Consider the following 18,940-nt stretch of genomic DNA (forward strand, 5'->3'; position numbering starts at 1 on the left):
CAAAAAAAGAATAAAGATTTATTTTAAGAACCCTAAATTAATTTATCGAATTACTTAACACAATTATCGAACTAAAAATAACAACAGCTGATGTAACGCTTACATTAAATTTTCAGTGACGTTCTCAAATTTTCGATAATGCTCTCTAAAATTAATTATTATCTATATCACTAGTATAGCACGCGCCGTCTCAATGTTTCCGATATATAGATATAATATGTAATATATAGCACTATGTATATATGCTTATTTATATAAAGATGTAGACAACACACACCGTTCGCATTTATCATTTTGCTTAAAACCCTGTCGACATACGCGCCTGCTATAAGCTATAAGCTTTATTCGAAAAATAAATTTATAAATAAACAAATACGTTTATAATTTCTTTTCGAATAATTTTTCGCGACGTATAAATTTATTTTTTTTGGAAATAAATTTTTGCACCTGTTTATTTTATTTTTTTGCGGGATATTTACTTGTGTTTGTGTTCAGTTTTTGGAATAATGGCGTTCAGAATGACGGTGAGTTTATTTATTTATTATTTATTTATTTATTCGTTTGCTTTTTATGTGATAGTGTTTTTCATGAATGTAATTAGTATTTGTAGAGATGTGTAATATTTTTTATACTGTTTATTCAATGTAAGACTTTTAAATTAACTAAGGTTATACTTACTTATCTATAATTTTAATGAGTTTTTCTTTTTTATATAATAGGTTTTACGTGGGTTGTATCTTCTTTTATTTATTTTTGTGGAGATTTATTATAATGTATTTAATGTAATTTAAAGTAGCCTTAATATTTCAATAATTACCCAGCCTCACTGGCAGACAGACACACAGACTGACGGATAATTTAATTTTGACGTTTTAAAAGTGCTTAGTAAATAGGGATTAGTTGAATTAAATGCTTTGACTTAGTATATTAGGATCAAAAACCTGTAAACTAATTTGTTCTGTCGATCACCAATATACCTAAATAAACAAAGACACACATGTAAAGAAATAATGACAACTGACTTAGAACACTTCAATTTATACCAAAATGAACATTATACATCTCTAATAGAGTTCAAATTACAATATAAATAAAAATAATACCTAGCTATGTTTTATCAACCTGCCCAAAACGTGATACCTAAAAGAAATATCACGTAGCGACACAGTGAAGTTTTTTAAGATAAAAAAATATTAATTGGTTGCTATGCTCCCTACATACTTGTATGTATAAACACTATTCTATTATCTTAATCCAAACATAATTTGTTATTGTCTGGATCTTTATATATAAACTAAGATTTAATAAGTCCTTTGCGTCATCGTGGAAGCTTCCAAATAGTCATGTTGGGGTACTTCTTTCTTAAATTAACATACTGTTAAAGCTAGTAGATTCTTAGGCTTGGAATGTAGCTAGTTTTACCTCTTGTCTGCCGGTGTATGAGATACAATAGAAAAACCAAGCACGGTTACCAAGGGTTAATATTCAGTACACATGAATCGCTTTTAATCGAATCTAAGTGTGGGAGACATATTGCTGCATACACATAATGAATGACTATGGGAGAGCCATGCTTCGGCACGAATGGGCCGGCACAACCAGAGTGATACCACGGCCTCACAAAAAACCGTCGTGAAACAAGGCTTGTGTTGTGTTTCGTTGTGTGAGTGAGGTTACCGAAGGTCTAATTACCCCTCTTCCCAATGTCTGATTCCCCAACCACCCTTAAATTCTTAATCGCCAAAAGGCTATCAATGCACTCGTGGAAAAAAATGATAATTGATATTGCATTTTACAAGTCATAAGTTTTAGTTTGAAAAATAAAGAAAATATGTAGGCTATAAAGAAATCTCGAAAGAGAGTAAAATAAAAACAACATGTTTTTAGGATCCCGGTTGTCGAACTTTCGACATTACTCATAATTACCTATATACAATATACATAGTATCAAATATACAAATTATGTTTTGACAACACATGGCAAGATGTAAATAGTCGCGTCTAATTTACTGTTTCATTTATTTTAATTGGCTTTGATATAGTTATATACATATATATACACGGTGTAACAAAAAGGGGGTAAACATATCAAATGCACGGTTTCTAGATAACATAACAAACGATACGGGAAGGGTTTTTTAAACTCATGCTTTCATGGAACGAAAGAAGTTATGAATTTTTCCAATACATAAAATTCCAGAAACCGAACATCAAAATTAGGTAGGTACTGGTACTAGGCGATCAGATTTTTACGTATTTTGAGCTGAAACTTTGTGTAGAGATTTTATTCAACCTGCATTCTTCAGTGCTACTTGATATATATGGGTATTTTGTTACACGCTGTATATACATTCATACATACAAACATATATATTTATATATATTGTATATGTATAATGTATATATATATAGTAATGATTCATTGGAGAGAAATGTTAGTAACCTGTAATATCATATATGGCCTATGACCTAGCACGTGGTTCGCATTCTTTTGAAGTAATTATAAAGTGGGCGGGCAATGGGCGTGGTGTGGGCGGTTATTCTTTTTTATTATTATTAATATAAGTAAGTATAAGTGTGGTGATTATTAAGACATAGTGTAAGGGTAACATCAAATGATTTTTAGGTGCAGATTAGTAATTCAGTGGTATAACGCACGTCTTACAATATTTAAAATCCCTATAAACGAAACTAGACCTTATCAATAAGTTTTATTAGTATTCGTTGTATATTGTAATACGTTTGTCTCTTAATATAATATGGGAGTTATAATGTAACTATTGAAGAAAATTAGTGAGTAAATTACTATTAATATAAAGTTATACAACTCTTATTTTCACGTGTCGGTGGCCCAGAGGTTTATGACGCCCGCTTTTCATGTATGAGGTTTCAAAATCGAAAAATACCAACGAAATGTGACGTTTTAGGTAATATACTAATGTTTGTTAGGGTTAATAATAATGTTAAAACAATATGTTAAAAACTTGTATAAATAATTATAATAATTGCATTAGCATGTAGTTGTCATTTAATTTCATCCTTCTACTGAGAAACAGACTGACAAACTATTAAGCGTTGACATTTCAAAAATGTCTATTCATGACTATGACTTACCTACTTAAAAAATAATTTTACTATTGTTTTTGTACGGTATGCATTTTCTCCTATCGGTAAAATGGGGTGAATAGAAAATATAAATATTAGGATTATTAGTTTGTTTTCATATTTTTGGTTTTAATAATGAATTAATAAAACATAATTAAATGGCTGCCTCGTTGGTCGAGTGGTCGCAAGTGCGACTGCCGAACAAGGGGTCTCGGGTTCGATTCCCGGGTCGGGCAAAGTATTACTGGGCTTTTTTCGAATTTTCGAAAATTTCTCGGTAGTAGCACGGAGTCTGGAATTGTGTCCAGGATATGGCAATAGACTTATAACACAAATGGTGAAAAGTGGGTGTACATTGTATAGCGGCATTACGTGCCGTAATGTGCACCTCTGCCTACCCCTTCGGGGATAAAAGGCGTGACGTTGTGTGTGTGTGTATGTATAATTAAATGGTGTAAACAGTTCTAAATTACGTGAAAACACAACAAAATGTTTCTATTCACCTCCGATTTGTTTCTATTCACCCCGTTTTACGGTACTCTGCTGAAGAAACTTAAAAACAATTCCTATGAATTTCAGTTTAATATTACAAATTATTATACAAATAAAAAATCTTGTTTGCAATAATATTAAAAATTAATTTTCAGTAAACAAAAGTCTTCATTTCAAATCATTTATTCCAATTAAACCATGAAATTTACCTACCTAATAGTCTGTCAGCATGTCCGTCAGTGAAGCTAGGTGCTCATTCCAACGGTACCTGTTACACGTTATTATGAAACTTACACGTGAAACATGAATGGTTCCTGAAAAATTACCATAGACCGAAAATAATCTCAATAATCTCTTGCGAAAAGATAAAGGCAGTCGGTGCCGCGGGTGCAATCCGGATTGAAGCGGATTGGGTCAGATAGTGTTAGAGATCAGTGAATGAGACACAACTATAGTTATGTTGATAATTGCTAATTGTTAGTACATTGTTATAATTAGAATAATTAATAGGATATGAACCCTGTTGGTCTAGAGGTCGTTGGGAGATCTCCTATTTATATTCACATAATTATATATATTTTTTTATGGTATAAGCCGGTAAACGAACAGATGGATCACCTGATGGTAAGCAATCGCCGCCGCCTAGACACCAGAGGCGTTATAAGTGCGTTGCCATTTGGGGATTAGGAATTTAAGGGTTGTTGGGGAATCGGGGATTGGGAAAATTGGGCCTCCAGTAACCTCACTTATACAACGAAACACAACGCAAGCGTTGTTTCGCGTCGGTTTTCTGTGAGGCCATGGTATCACTCCGGTTGAGCCGACCCATTCGTGTCGAAGCATGGCTCTCCCACACTTTAAATAGACTGTATTATATAATTATATGTTTTAAGTCAAGTAATCGGCAGTATAGTTAATGAATCATGAGATATTTCAATTGATAAGTTGCAGGTGTATCAATGAAAATTTATCAGCAATGGGTTTTTTTTTAATTTCGTTAAGTAATCACAAATTAATAATCTATAATGCAATTTACATTTGCACCTCATTACATAGGATTTATAATAATGAATATATAATATAAAATGCCTATTAAACTGTATAATACTTGAGATATCATTAAAATATTATTTAGATAATAGGATTAAGTATTTAATCATAATTCATTGTTGATATATTGATTAAAATTGAGAACTATTATTAAATCTAGATATTATGACAATAGGAACTTTCCTATAATAATGTATTTATAATATTTACATAGAATAATTTTATAATACATAGACTGCCTTGTTGGTCGAGTGGTCGCAAGTGCGACTGTCGGGCAAGGGGTCTCAGGTACGATTCCTATCCGGGCAAATTATTACTGGGCTTTTTTCGGTTTTCCGAAAATTTCTCAGTAGTAGCACGGAGTCTAGAATAGTGCCCAGTATATGGCAATAGACTCACCCCCTATTACATGGGACTTATAACACAAATGGTGAAAAGTGGGTGTACATTGTATAGTGGCATTAATGTGCCGTAATATGAACCTCTGTCTACTATCATAATATTTAACTATAAGTTTATTTGTTCGAAATATGCGCGGTCTATACTTATATACATAGTAATGTATATGTTTATTCAATACGGCGCAAAAACAACATCAACTGTTTTTTTACCTTTAATTAGCGAGAATTGTCGCGAATAGATAATATTAATAATAGACCCCAATTGACCCGGCTAATCGGGTTCTTATTTTTAATTATTAACTCATATACAGCGTGTAACAAAATACCTATATACATCAAGAAGCACTGAAGAATACAGGTTGAATAGAATCTCTACACAAAGTTTTAGCTTAAAATACGGTTAAAAAAAATTGGTACCAAATACTTGGTGTCGTATGGTTCTTGATTTTAAATCATACAAACGTGTCACAACACTACAGGGATCACTCGCTAATATTACGAAACATTTCTTCTGTAAATCTGATCGCCTAGTACCTATCTACCTAATTTTAATTCGCATGAAAAATAAAAATATTGGAAAAATTCATAACTTCGTTCCATGAAAACATGAGTTTAAAAAACCCTTTCCGTATCGTTTGTTATGTTATCTAGAAACCGTGCACTTGATATGTATACCCCCTTTTTGTTACACCGTGTATAATGAGAATTATAATGTATCTATTTATATTTAGATGCTGATCACGTTTTGTTCTCTTAAATATATAATTGGGTAGAGTATTGTGGCTTAAAACGTGATATTTTTGGTGGTATATGTATATAGTATGTTGTATTACGTAAGATTGGTCGGTTATTACATGGGTAGGGAGATATAACCTCTATATCTGTCTTGATAGTGAGTGACATTTTTGTCAGTACATAGGAAAATATTGTAGAATCCATGCTACATATAGCGTGTATATAAAGCAAGGCTCTGTCTTGCATATGATGAATTGGTCCTATATCGCCGCAAACTTGGGACATAGACCGATGTACCCATAAGTAATTATTTTTTAATCGTTTTTAATCAGTACATTTAAAGTGTAAAGGAGCCGTACTTTGTCACGAATGGGAAAACAGCTGTGAAACAATGTTTGCGTTGTGTTAGTGAGTGTTTTAAGTGTCTATAGGAGGCTTCGATTGCTTACCATCAAGTGATCCGTCTGCTCGTTTATCTAATATATAAAATTCTCGTGTCACAGTTTTCGTTGCTATACTAGTCCGAAACGGTTTGACCGATTTTGATGAAATTTTTTGTGCTTATCCGGTATCTATGAGAATTGGCCAACATCTATTTTTCATCCCCCTTAGAGTACAACAACACAATTTTTTTTTTTAATCATTGGGGTCGAAACGGTGTTCGCTGGATTTGCTAGTATTCTATAAAAAAGGGACTAAAAAGCTCTGTCAATTAAACACGTTGTTATCAGAATGAAGACAAATGCAATGCGTTTATTCTCTAAGCTTATTCTCAATCAAAAACAAAATAAACATGACAACTAAAATAATCCATGTTTATTTTCCTTGTAACACATTGCGATTCGGATCGACAATAACAAGATGCTACTTATGGTACTCTGGCTAACTAGGTTACATCTTCCGAGTGGTACGTAGCTAATCAGCAATGGACCTCAACTTGTCATCTTATCACGATTTATGACTAAGAATCCCTTGTTATCTACATCGATTGCTTGTCAATTAGGTTACTATGGTACTATTGTTTTGTTGTAGTAAACAAGTTTACTATTGGGCGTAAAGGGTGTGGCAATATTTATTTTGATACAGTTTGTTTTTTGAATTTTTGTTATGGGTTAACTTATATAAACCCTAATAACCCTGATATACCCCATAGTTGGACAGTTTGACTGACTAGTGCCTTTATTTGGTGTGTGTGAAATAAAAAATGATTTATTTAGTAAGGATGCTGTCACTGTCAGTTATTGAAAAAAAAATGTATATTTATTTATTAATTTGAAGACACCTATGAGTTATTTGGTTAGATTTGACACATTATATTTTTTCACCAATTTACTGTGAATTCGTCACTTATAGGTATATCATGCTCTCGCAGTTCGTATCAGTTAAAATTGTAATATATATTTGTATGTTTTCCCAAACCAAAATATGTAAGTAATGTCGACCAATACTAAGTATTTAACGGAACTTATTTTTTCTTAGAGATTTGAATGCCTAAAATCTTTTGACGACATTATACCATTATCTTAACTCTTAACTATTTTATCGATATGTTGTAGCACCTAGCTTCATTGACGGACAGACTGACAGACTATTATTTATTTCTTTATTTGTTGACATTTCAAAAGTACCTATTTATATGATTTGATATACTGTAAGCTTTTAGAATCTAAAAAGTTCACTCAAGTATAAAAAAAAACAGAATAAATATTCAAATAGTTATTCACAAATCCCAATTACAACATCAAAAAATCTCCCCACGAATCGCACAATGACCTGATTATTACAAAATATGTATTTTCTTGACCTGCTTTTGGCTCCTGGTACATACCAGGTCATATGGTCATTATAGTACATAGCCAATTACGTCACCCGACCCATCGTATGTCAAATAACCTATATTGGTCTAAATAAACATTAATGCCCTATTTTAACAAGTAGCTTTTTATCAAAATAATAATTATTGCTGTTTATTAGTTGATTATAATGAATTATTGTTTGTGATAAACTTTATTGTTTGGTTACGACATAGGCTCCCATTGCTTGGGTTATCGTTATGGTATTGTGTTGTAAATTGTTTCGTAATTTTCTTTTTTGTTTGTTTGTTTATTTATTTTTTTTGTAATGTGTAATTTGTTCTTGTGGGTAATTCAAGGTTTTGATTTTGCGTCTTATTTTTTTTTTGTTATTTATTTTAGCTTTGCAATGCAATTGTTTAATTAAGTTAATTAAGAATTGACGACGTTAGCGAATTTAATAACAATTAAGTATCAATAGTCAATATCTTTTATAAGATTTTCTTTTCAATCCTATTCTTATTACAAATGAGCTTTAATTTCTGGATTGATATACTGCATTTCACTTATTTTAATAAACATACTTAGTATTTAATTATATTTTAACTCATATCAAAATTGTCTAGGGCCGATTTCTAAACTTCTAAATTTTATTGTTCACAGAAAATCTCAACCGTGTGTATCCTGCTAATCTTATGCCTGGCGGTCCTCGTCCGGGAATCAAACGCACGTCCCCCATGGCTTGCTCCTGGAAGCGGTGTGTTCACAGAGTCAGCTGAATGTCATACAGATGTAAGTTTCTGTTAAACGCAAATCGCGTAACGTAAACGTTGGTCATTTTTGCACCCCGATTGGCGATTAATGTGTTAAATATTCTAGAAATTAATGAATGAAAGAGATTTTTAGTTATACAGACATTATTAGCGAGGATTTACTGTCTCTAAAGATTTTATCTTTTTGTCATAATTAGATTGTTATTACGTACTATCACGCACATTACTGCATGTAATACCGTTATACAATGTACACTTTGAATTTGAATTTGACACCCACTTTTCAGCATTTACATAAGTTCTAAGTCGTATTATACCTACTTAAAGCTAAAAATGTATCATATTTATTACAAATTATAAGCCATTACATCATTTATTTATCCACCATATAGGTAATTATGCACAGTACACGAGGAAGTATAAAAAATTACCAGATTCGCGACCACATTGGTCAGAGGTCAAAAAGAGGTCTTTATACAATCAGATTAGCAACAATTTTGTATGCGATGGCAAATATTTAATATTTACTTTTCACGGAATCAATGTTTTTAGTCAAATACAGATAATTTTAGTCTGAAAAAATATTTGGGTTACATATTATCCATTGTTTATGTTTTATGTTTTTGCTTCAGAAAATCTTAGAAATGTTGATGTCACATGAAATCACAGAAATGATTTGATGTTTTTATTTCTTCCTATATAAACAATTTTATCATGACTTTTTGGTGTTTTTGACTGCCTTGTTGGTCGAGTAGTCTTAGACGCGACTGCTGGACAACTGGTGTCGGGTTCGATTCCCGGGTCGGGCGAAAAAGTGTTGAGCTTTTTTCGGTTTTTTGGGAAAATTCTCAGTAGTAACACGGTCTCGAATTGTGCCCAGTATAAATGCTGAAAAGCGAGCGTACATTGTATAGCGGCATTACGTGCCGTAATGTGCACCTCTGTCTACGCCTTCGGTGACAAAACGCATGACGTTACCATTAACAACTTGAAATTGACTATGACCAAACTGACCACTTGAGTATCGTTCTGTAATACTGGCTTTAGTATGTAAATAATGTCAACATTCTCTCTTTTAGTCAGTAGTAGGTCGAAAGTCTTACAGTTAATAACGATGAAAAATCTCAAAATAAAGAATTTATAATAATTATGCAATGTCACGCCTTTTATCCCCGGAGGGGTAGGCAGAGGCGCACATTACGGCAGTGCCGCTATACAATGTACACCCACTTTCCACCATTTGTATTTTAAGTCCCATGTAATAGGGGGTGAGCCTATTGCCATATACCGGGCACATTCCAGACTCCGTGCTACTACTGAGAAATTTTCGAAAAGTCGAAAAAATCTTCGACTTCCGAGACCTCTTGTCCAGCAGTCGCAATTGCAACCACTCGACCAATGAGGCATTTAATGATGATGAGAATACTCAAAATAAATACTTGTGACAATATACTCAATCACACTTCTCTTGTTACAGGATGAGCTCTTAGATCTCTGCCAGAGGTGTGCCAAGCTAACCAAGTCCAAACTGGCGTACCCAGCCTGCTGTTCCACCGACCTTCAAGCCAGGAAATGGTGTTCAGACTACGTGTACTTTGGTAGGGGACAGTACGACTTCTACTGATCCCCTTTAGATTTAAGCTAGATTTAAGTCTAGGTTAGGTTAAAATGAATGTTAGCATGACTGACTGATTTGATTATTGGTTTTTGGTTGGATGTTAAGCCATTTGTGCATTTAATTAGAGTAGGTGCCTTCTGGTGCTTCTGTTTTTTAATGTTTCAGTCACATTAAGTATTTTTGTTGTTACATTTTTGAGTGGGACACGTTTTTTGGAAAGTTTTCAAAATTAAATCTATAATAAAGTTTGCTGACTCTTAGACTGCCTCGTTGGTCAAGTGATCGCTAGTGCGACTGCCGGGCAAGGGGCAATTCTCGGGTCGGGCAAAATATTGCTGGCCTTTTTTCAGTTTTTCTAAAATTTCCTGGCATTGTGCCCAGTATATGGCAATTGATTCACCCCCTATTACACACGACTTATAACACAAATGGTAAAAAGTGGGTGTACATTGTTAAATGAATATCATATTCGATTTATTTAGTAAATTAGTAACTGCATTGTAAACTTTTCAATCCTTGTCTGTATGTTTAAAAAAATAATGGCATATTTTCAAACCGTGGCAGTCATACCTAATATTTAAATAAATAAAAATGTAAGTATGTATTTTAATTATACATTAAAATGTAGTTATTTTTATAACAAAAATTGTACATAATTATAATATTTAAGTTAATTTTAAGTTACAGTAAGCATTTAAAACCAATACTGTTATTATTGAGTATGACAGATTTTAAGTCAAATTTTGAAAACCAATTATTTTTTTAAGAATTGTTATAATCCCCAAAGTCAAAGTCAAAGTATTTATTTCAAATATTTCATATCATATACAGATATTTATTATAGAACACAGTTTAAGTTTGAATAACATTTTGCAATGAATTTTACCAAGGAAAGAATTAGGTAATTCAATTTCAAATCAATCAAGTAATTTGTTTTGATAAATAAGATTGTATACATAACTAAAGCATGTACTATGTTATTCAATAAGTCAAGAAATGCTAATTATTTTGTTATTTATCAATATCCGTGTGGTCACTTCACGAAACGCCAATTAACCTTTACTTAGATTAAACTAATGAGGAAACTTTGACCAGTCGTGGGAACCGTGATTCATTTCAAATCATGTTTGTGATAAGAATTTCAATAATTTTATTGTAACTTTCGTGAGACATACTAAATTAATTATTATGTTATCTGCTTACTCACGTAACTGTTTGACGAGGAACTCGACTAGTTTAGAGGCTCATATTCATGAGCAGCATTCCGCGACGTTACGTGAGTAAGCCGATAATATAATAATTAATTAAGAATTTCAATTTTAATCAATAAAAGAATATTTTTTTGAAATAGTTATTCACAAAATTGTATTTAAAATGCTGAATAACAATTTGTGAATATTATATTTTTCGTATTCTAATTTCAAGTTTGTATAAAAGAAAGAATGCATTTTGTAAACAAAAAATTAAATGCAAAATTGAAACAATCATATTTGTTTCCGATATTGAACTGTGATAATATTTTCTTTTTGTTGTAAATATTTTGTTAATAAAAATGAAAAGATTTTGTAAATACTATAATTGTGTAAGTTTAATGAATTAATTGATTTTGTGAAGGAGAAGAATAAAAATCTAAATCTGATTTTAATGTGTTGTTTCATTTAATTCTTATTGGTTTATTTTTTAAGTTAATAGGTGTTGTAAAACGTTTAAATTCTTTTTCTAAATATTTATAAAATTACACATTTAGCCTATAAGATAATCCTGGAGGATTAAAACACTGGGTATTGATATTTTCGGTATTCGAAATTACTTGGTATTAGCCTGAAGTGTACAATCTAATCGTAATATGTATGCCGTAGTGGCCCGGTGGTATGAGACGCCCGCTTCTCAAACATGAGAGTGAGGGTGCGAAACCTGCCAACTTAACCAATGTGACATTTTCCGTATGTACCTTTCTAACATTATTTAGACACTACTAAGAAACGGTGTAGGAAAACATTGTGAGGAAACCTGGGCCTACAATTAATGATTAAACCTTTTCCGTGCGAGAAGAGGCGTTTGGTCAGCCGTGGCCACTTACACCTGTTGATGATGATGATGTACAATCTACTCTATGTATGGCAGTAGTCTCAACCTCTGTGAAATAGTAAGGCTATGTATGTCTATTATACTATATATTTTGCTTAGTTTATTTCTCTTTTACTTACCAAATTTTCTTGAGGTATTCTAGCTACTGTAGTCTCCATTAATCACACTAATATAATAAATGTTTATATTTGGATGTTTGTTCGTCACTACTGCCTCGTTGGTCGAATGGTCACAAGTGCGACTGCCGGACAAGGGGTCTCGGGTTCTATTCCCGAGTCGGGCAAAGTATTACTGGGCTTTTTTCGGATTTTCGAAAATTTCTCAGTAGTAGCACGCAGTCTGGAAATGTGCCCGGTATATGGCAATAGGCTCACCACCTATTACATGGGAATTTCAACATACATTGTGTAAAGTGGGTGTACATTGTACTGTGACATTACGTGCAATAATGTGCACCTCTGCCTACCCCTTCGGGGATTTAAGGCGTGACGATATGTACATATGTTATTCGTCACTACTGATTGGATATTTATGAAATTTGGTATACAGACAGATTATGAGCTGACTTGGGTGATAGGATACTTTTTATACAGAAGTCAGTCGATGTATAAATATGACTAGGTAGTTTAAAAAATTAAACAACAATATAAAAATCCATAAATTAATTTAATAACACTATTCGACATATTATAACAAGTTTGTATGTACAAAACCTCATCTAATACCTTTAATATATTGTTTCTATACGTTGCAGAGACTTGGCGGAATTATCTCATTCAAAAAGAAACTCAAATACCTCCTTACTTAAGTTCAATTTAAAACAAAATCAATTTAATTTTTATTGACACGGAAAAAAGTAATTTATTACAACTCTATACAGCTCAAAATCGTATAATTATGAAATTAATTCCGCTCTCGTCCATCCACTCCGCTAGAGTGCATCTCTAGTATTTCTTTTTATTTTAATTTTACTTAGCGAAAAAATACAAAAAATATCAGCGTGAAATTACAACTACGTTATTTAATTTTTTTCAATTCGGAAAAAATGTATTTTTTTACCGAAATGAAAAAAAGATGGCCGCTGATATTTTGTGATTTTTTCTCCCTGTTTATATTTACATTAGTACAACAGTTAAACTTATTTATTTACCATTTTTTTAGTCTCACAAATACCTATTTATTTAATCACGACTGTGAAGTGGTTAGAACTTATGATAGAAGCTGTAAAGGCGCCATTTTGTAAAAAACGAAACGGAAAATGTTTAGTAACGGAACCAGTACAGATTAAATCGAGACTATTATCACATTTACATCAACATTGTTATAAAAAGCGACGTTAAAAATAAACATTAATTAAAAAATGTTACACGTCACAAAACTGTAACATATTACAAAAAAGTTATTATTCGTTGTAACAATAAATCGTACAAAAATCGGTGAGAGAAAAATAAAAGTAAAAAAATAAATGCCGATTGTGTATGGTTCGTCCGTTCTGTAACATACTGTGAACACATCTATTCGATCGTGCAACTGTCGCACGATTGCACAATGCAATTTCTGTGCAATACGAGTACACTCCCTAATCCATCTATCTTTGGATAGTCTTAGGTCTTCCGACTACTATTTTACACGATAATATGTAATTTACACTAAAATTTTATAATGATACTGTTTTTAGATAAAACTCAACTAATCTTTGTAGACATTCCCGCTTGGACGGATATTAAAATCTCTATGTGTTGACAACCTACTTGAAGCCTTGCTGTGCTGAATGCCCATTCTATAGCGCAAATATAAAACCAATAGCATCAATCTTAAATAACAATTTTAACTTTCCCAAACCAATTAAATTTGAGCTATCAAATGGACATGACTATTTTCATTACTGCATTCTTTGATAATAAAAAACAATACAAATTATACTAAAGTCGATAGATTTGCTAGAATAAATAGACTTCTTAACTATAAAAAATTTGAGAAAATTATTTTTGTAACAACAGAATACCCTGTCGAAATAAAGGGGGAATATCTAATAAAAAATAAAATTCAAGTAACTGACGAATACTCAATACAATTCATAATTTATTCATGAAATAATAATCAATCATTAAACAATTATTATTTGATTAACTTATTAAATGAAATAATCTTGATTGATAACATGAATAATATCAGAATGATATTGTAAAACAAAGTACTACAACATATAGGTATCTAGTACTGACTATTATAACTATTTCCATTGTAAAAGAAATTTAAAATCACGTGTCACTGTTATCTATAAGCTATCTTAATATTTAGCACCGTTAATCCAATGTAGTGTTAATTTTCGGCAATGGTGCGAAACATTAGATAATAAGATTTGGCATACATTTTTGAGGAAACTGATAATAGATTCTGATTAAAATATGTCGATAGTTGAAAGACTAGTTGTGAATAATGAAGGTTTTTCAACCTTATGTGTAGATATTATGCATTGAGACTTATGCAGATAAATAATTTAGAAATAGAAAACCCATGGCATTGGAAATAATACTTGAATTTAATAAAGTTAGCTTCGTCAATTACTTGAATTTATATGTAAGATTTCTTCAATAATTTTTAATTCAGAAGTTTAAATGTTTGAATTTATTTTGTTATCGTTTATTTTTAGAGACGGTCCAGATACAGTTAATAAATAAATTAAATATTTTCGATTGTCGACCTAAAATAAATAAACGTTAAGCACAAATTTCATTGTAAAATGACAAATTAATCCTTCGTTAATTACATTTATAAGTATAAGAAATCTATTTTTATTTACATTTTATACGACAACTTTCTAAAATGTACAAATACAGGATAATTTTCAATAAACAATTCAATTTTATTAGAACTAATCACTTGGTTGTCGATAATTTAAAATTTAATCATAATTTAATTTAATCAAATCACAATTTAATTTAATTTAAATATAAATAGAAAAAAATGCAACAAAATTAATGACAAGTCAACAATTTAAATTACTTATTACAAAAAATAGACAAAGTCATACTTAAAAAAGTTAGTGAACTGGATTCCTTGATACAATAAAAAATATCAAAATTACTACTTTAAGTAACACAAATTAAAATAGTAATTAAGATAATTAATTTAATGTACTTATTACAATAAAATGTCAAACAAAAACGAGAAAATATTAAACAAAAACAAAGTTATGAATATTGTTTGACAACCAAGTAGTATCAGAGCATTTCTTCGTTTTGTTTATCATAAATTTCCTGTAATTTCTGTTGCTCTTTAACTTTCTTCATTTGAGCGTAAATTGAGGCTGCTTTGTAGTTTATAGGCCCATAGTCTTTCATGTCAGCGTCGGCATAAATAAATTGGTCTTCTGGTCTGAATGGCTGAGAAAAATAAAGGAAATATGTTAGTTTTTTTATTTTTTTAAGGAAAAATAACACATAGATAGAAAAACAACAATATCAAATACAATGGTAATATGTGTTAAGTGCGAAGCGTGTTGGTGTTAAATAAAAAACTTTTTAATTTTTAGTGCTAAGACTTAAAAATACTAAACAGCGATTAGTAAATTTTCTGATAAAAATAGATGTCTTTTTGTGTAAAAAGCGATGAAATGAGAAACAAAAGCGTATTTTAATTATAAATTAATCCGAAATGAATTTTGAATAAAAAGTATTACCTTGAACTTTTTAAAAAATGTACGTGTCACTCTTGGAAAAGCGTTCCTAGAAGAAAATATAAAAACGTCACAACATTGCGAATACATGCTACTCGGGACCTCATACATTTACTCACATAAAGTTATAATTTTTGTATTAAAACTACATAATTTAATCAGTAATTAATTAATTAATTAATTATGATTATTAATTAAAGAAGAAGGCTCTTTAATTAAATTTCAATTAAAAATGTTTCGTAATTACATTTCAATTAAAACAATATATTCAAAATGAATAACACTTATAAAATATTATCTATCTATTTGGGTTTGATAGTAAATAAATATGTGAATGAATTAATTTTATGAATTATTAGATATTTATGCATGTAAATGTATGAATAATAAATCTAAAATTTAGGCAATTTTATTATTTTAGGCTTTTTTGTGGTGGAACGGAAAATTCATGCTGTGAAAGCAGGTCAAATTCCACTTAGGCACATATTACCATCTATATTGATTTGGGAATTTAATTTAATTTAGATAAAAAAAAAATATATACTTGACAAATATTTAATTCTGCAAAAAAGTCTTTAACAAAAGGGATGACTATCAAGATAATCTAATGTAGAATACTGAATTAAGAGTTTTACTCTAATAAATATGAAAGTTATTTTGATAAGTCTAAAGGCTGATTTTTAATTATTTATTCAAAATAATTATGTTTTTTTTGGAATAAGCTAGTACACTGGCTCCTCATGCATGAGGCTGCGGGTTGGAAATCTACCAACGACAAATACTAATGTGACTTTTTCCGACTTTCTAAGATAATTTCGACACCACTGACAAACGGTGGAGGAAAATACCGTGAGGAAATCTGGGCTTATAATTTCTAATTATAAGTTTGAAATCGCCAAGTCACATTGAGCAAGCGTGGTGATTAATGCTCAATCTTCTTCGTGTCGAAAGAAGCTTTGGTAACAGTAACCATTAATAGGCTGTTGATAATGAAGCTGGTAAACTATAATTAATATGTGAAATCAGCCTTTAAACTTTTCATCACTAAAATCATAAGAACTCACCTCTCAGACATCAATCTCATTAAATTTCAGAGTGGCATAGTCACTCCTAGGCTGCGCGTGGCCTTTCCTCTGAGCACTAGACGTATTCTTATAACTAGAGTTAGTATCTTTGTTAGCACTATCTGAACCTACTGTATACGTATCATACAAATGTCTATTAGAATTGACAGTGTTTTTAAACTTCATATTATGGTTACCTAAAGCTAAATCAGCGTACACTAACTTTTTTTGTTTAGGCTTTTCATCTTTTGGGCCCGGGTAATTCGAGCTGAAATTCTCCGGACCCAAATTTCTCGTTGAATTTGATATGTAGTTGCCTTTTAGTAACTGTAAGTATGATTTCCTCTCTGATTCATTGTATTCTGGCTCAGGGTAATCTGGTTTTTGATAGTTATCGTAAACCCCGACACAGGAGAGTTTCTCTCTTAGGCTTTCTGATTTTTTCAAGCGATTCAGTTTCTGACTATTCTTTTCTCTCGTTCTGTTCAATGTCTTTGTGTAGTACTGCGCTTCTGAAGGCTGGTAAATCAAAGGCCCTATCGTGTTATTGTAAGACCTCTCCTGGTCAACAGGGATCCTTTTATCGACCCTTATTGGTTGAAAGTAACAAAAGCTATGATGTTTTTGGAGTGGTATTTGAAAATTTTTCTTGTTCTTCCCTTTGTTGCTTAAGTTTGTGAAGTGATTACGTTTTTGCATGTACTGTTGTTGGAGTATGTTAGTATTCTGAAAAGGAAATTAGTTTGTTAGGGATTAGAACACACACGTTAGCCAGAAGGAACATAAAATAGAAAATAAAATGTAAGAAGCAGTTATACCTGACCGTTATCACTGTCCACTGTCAGAGAGCTCTGTACTGAAAGACTACGTTTTACAACTGATCGTTTTGGTATCGGTTTCTCAGTTAACTTTGGTATTTGTAGAGTTTTATTTGGTGATATTACTTGTTTCTTTGGTAATCCAACTTTGTTGATACCCTCATCGTTCAATTGCCTCACAACAGACCTAACGAGCGAAGTAGATGGTAGTGTTCCAGATAGATTTCTTTTAGGAGTAGCTCCTATAATGTTTGGCTTAGAAATATCAGCCTTTGTTTCGTCTGCATCCTTTTCTTCATCACTTTCATCTTTATCATCTTGATCAGATTTTAGGATTTCGAATTTCATTTTGGATATATCTTCAGCTGATTTTGTAGGACGAACTGGAGCATCAATAGTATCAATTGATCTTGAAAATTTTGTATTTATCAAGGGCATAGAAAGATTGACGTAAACATGATCTGTTTTAGAAGGTGATTTTAAAGGAGAAAGTTTAGTACGTGGAGCCGGTACTGGCCGGTTTAGAGAAGTAGTAGACTGACTTAAATCAGGCTCTTCATAAACTTGTATGGAATCTGTCAGATTCTCAAACTGTTCTACTCCAGTTATATTAGATTTGACTTTGAGCAAAGATGGACAGTTGACATATATGGAGTCTTCAGTAACAGGAGTTGGGTTTTCATTCTTATTATTATTGTTGATTTCATTGAAATTCTCTCCATACTCCGTGTTAGGATAGAACCTTTCTATATTCCTTTTTCTCACAACTCTCATAGATTGGAACTGTGGTGATTTTCTTTGGATTCTCGTGTTTAGGGAGGAGAATTTCCTTTTGTCACCTTCAGGCATTTCTTCGTCTATAGTCGGGAATTGTTTTAAAAATGAAGTTTGCATTGGCGGTAGATATGGGTTGAGCAGAACCGTTTGATGCAACGGATACATTTGTTGTATGGGAGATAGCACTGGTATTCCGTAAGAATATTGTGAGTTTGAAGCCATGGGGTATCCTATAGCATTTTGTACGAATGGTGGGCAAACCAGTCTTGGTGTGAACGATGGGTTTGTAGTCAGTTGCTTTTGTAAAGCTTCTATTCCTTTTGAAGTTTTAGGGTTTGTCTCTATCACTCGCGGTTGTATCGCCTGTACAGGCTTTACATGCAAATTAATAAAACATGAAACAAAAGAAGAAACAAAATGCAAATTATAAATAAAGCAAAAACAACACACATTACAGTTAATTGTAAATTTGTAAGTATTGGTAGTTGATTCAGTTTTTCGTGCGATAGTCTTTCAGTAATGTATCGTTTCAATGAATATTTTAGAA

The 18,940-nt window shown here is 31.6% G+C and overlaps 2 protein-coding genes across 11 annotated transcripts in view; one reads left to right on the plus strand and one right to left on the minus strand.

The window, feature by feature from the left end:
- The first annotated feature begins 261 nt into the window (after positions 1-261).
- Positions 262-11,612, plus strand: LOC118276750 (uncharacterized). Its single transcript, XM_035595268.2, has 3 exons — positions 262-524; positions 8,240-8,368; positions 9,827-11,612. The coding sequence occupies exons 1-3, from the start codon at positions 507-509 to the stop codon at positions 9,971-9,973; spliced, it is 294 nt and encodes a 97-aa protein (XP_035451161.2). The 5' UTR covers positions 262-506; the 3' UTR covers positions 9,974-11,612.
- A 3,735-nt stretch (positions 11,613-15,347) lies between these two features.
- The window catches only part of LOC118276751 (hemicentin-2), a 476,616-nt gene continuing 473,023 nt past the window's right edge, over positions 15,348-18,940 (minus strand). For 8 of the 10 annotated variants that reach the window (XM_050699980.1, XM_050699976.1, XM_050699979.1 and 5 more), the window contains 4 exons: positions 17,617-18,765; positions 16,799-17,524; positions 15,738-15,783; positions 15,348-15,441 (listed from right to left, as the gene is read on the minus strand). In XM_050699980.1, the coding sequence (XP_050555937.1) occupies positions 16,802-17,524; positions 17,617-18,765 (1,872 nt within the window). In that variant the 3' untranslated portion in view covers positions 15,348-15,441; positions 15,738-15,783; positions 16,799-16,801. The remainder of the gene's footprint in view (positions 15,442-15,737; positions 15,784-16,798; positions 17,525-17,616; positions 18,766-18,940) is intronic. The other 2 variants (XM_050699984.1, XM_050699975.1) reach the window with 2 other exon arrangements.

This window comes from Spodoptera frugiperda, chromosome 17 (assembly GCF_023101765.2).
Source record: "Spodoptera frugiperda isolate SF20-4 chromosome 17, AGI-APGP_CSIRO_Sfru_2.0, whole genome shotgun sequence".
Lineage (NCBI taxonomy): Eukaryota > Metazoa > Arthropoda > Insecta > Lepidoptera > Noctuidae > Spodoptera > Spodoptera frugiperda.

Coding starts and splice junctions, on each gene's coding strand:
- LOC118276750 (XM_035595268.2), top strand. Junction 8,369..9,826: donor CAGCTGAATGTCATACAGAT/GTAAGTTTCTGT, acceptor CTCTTGTTACAG/GATGAGCTCTTAGATCTCTG.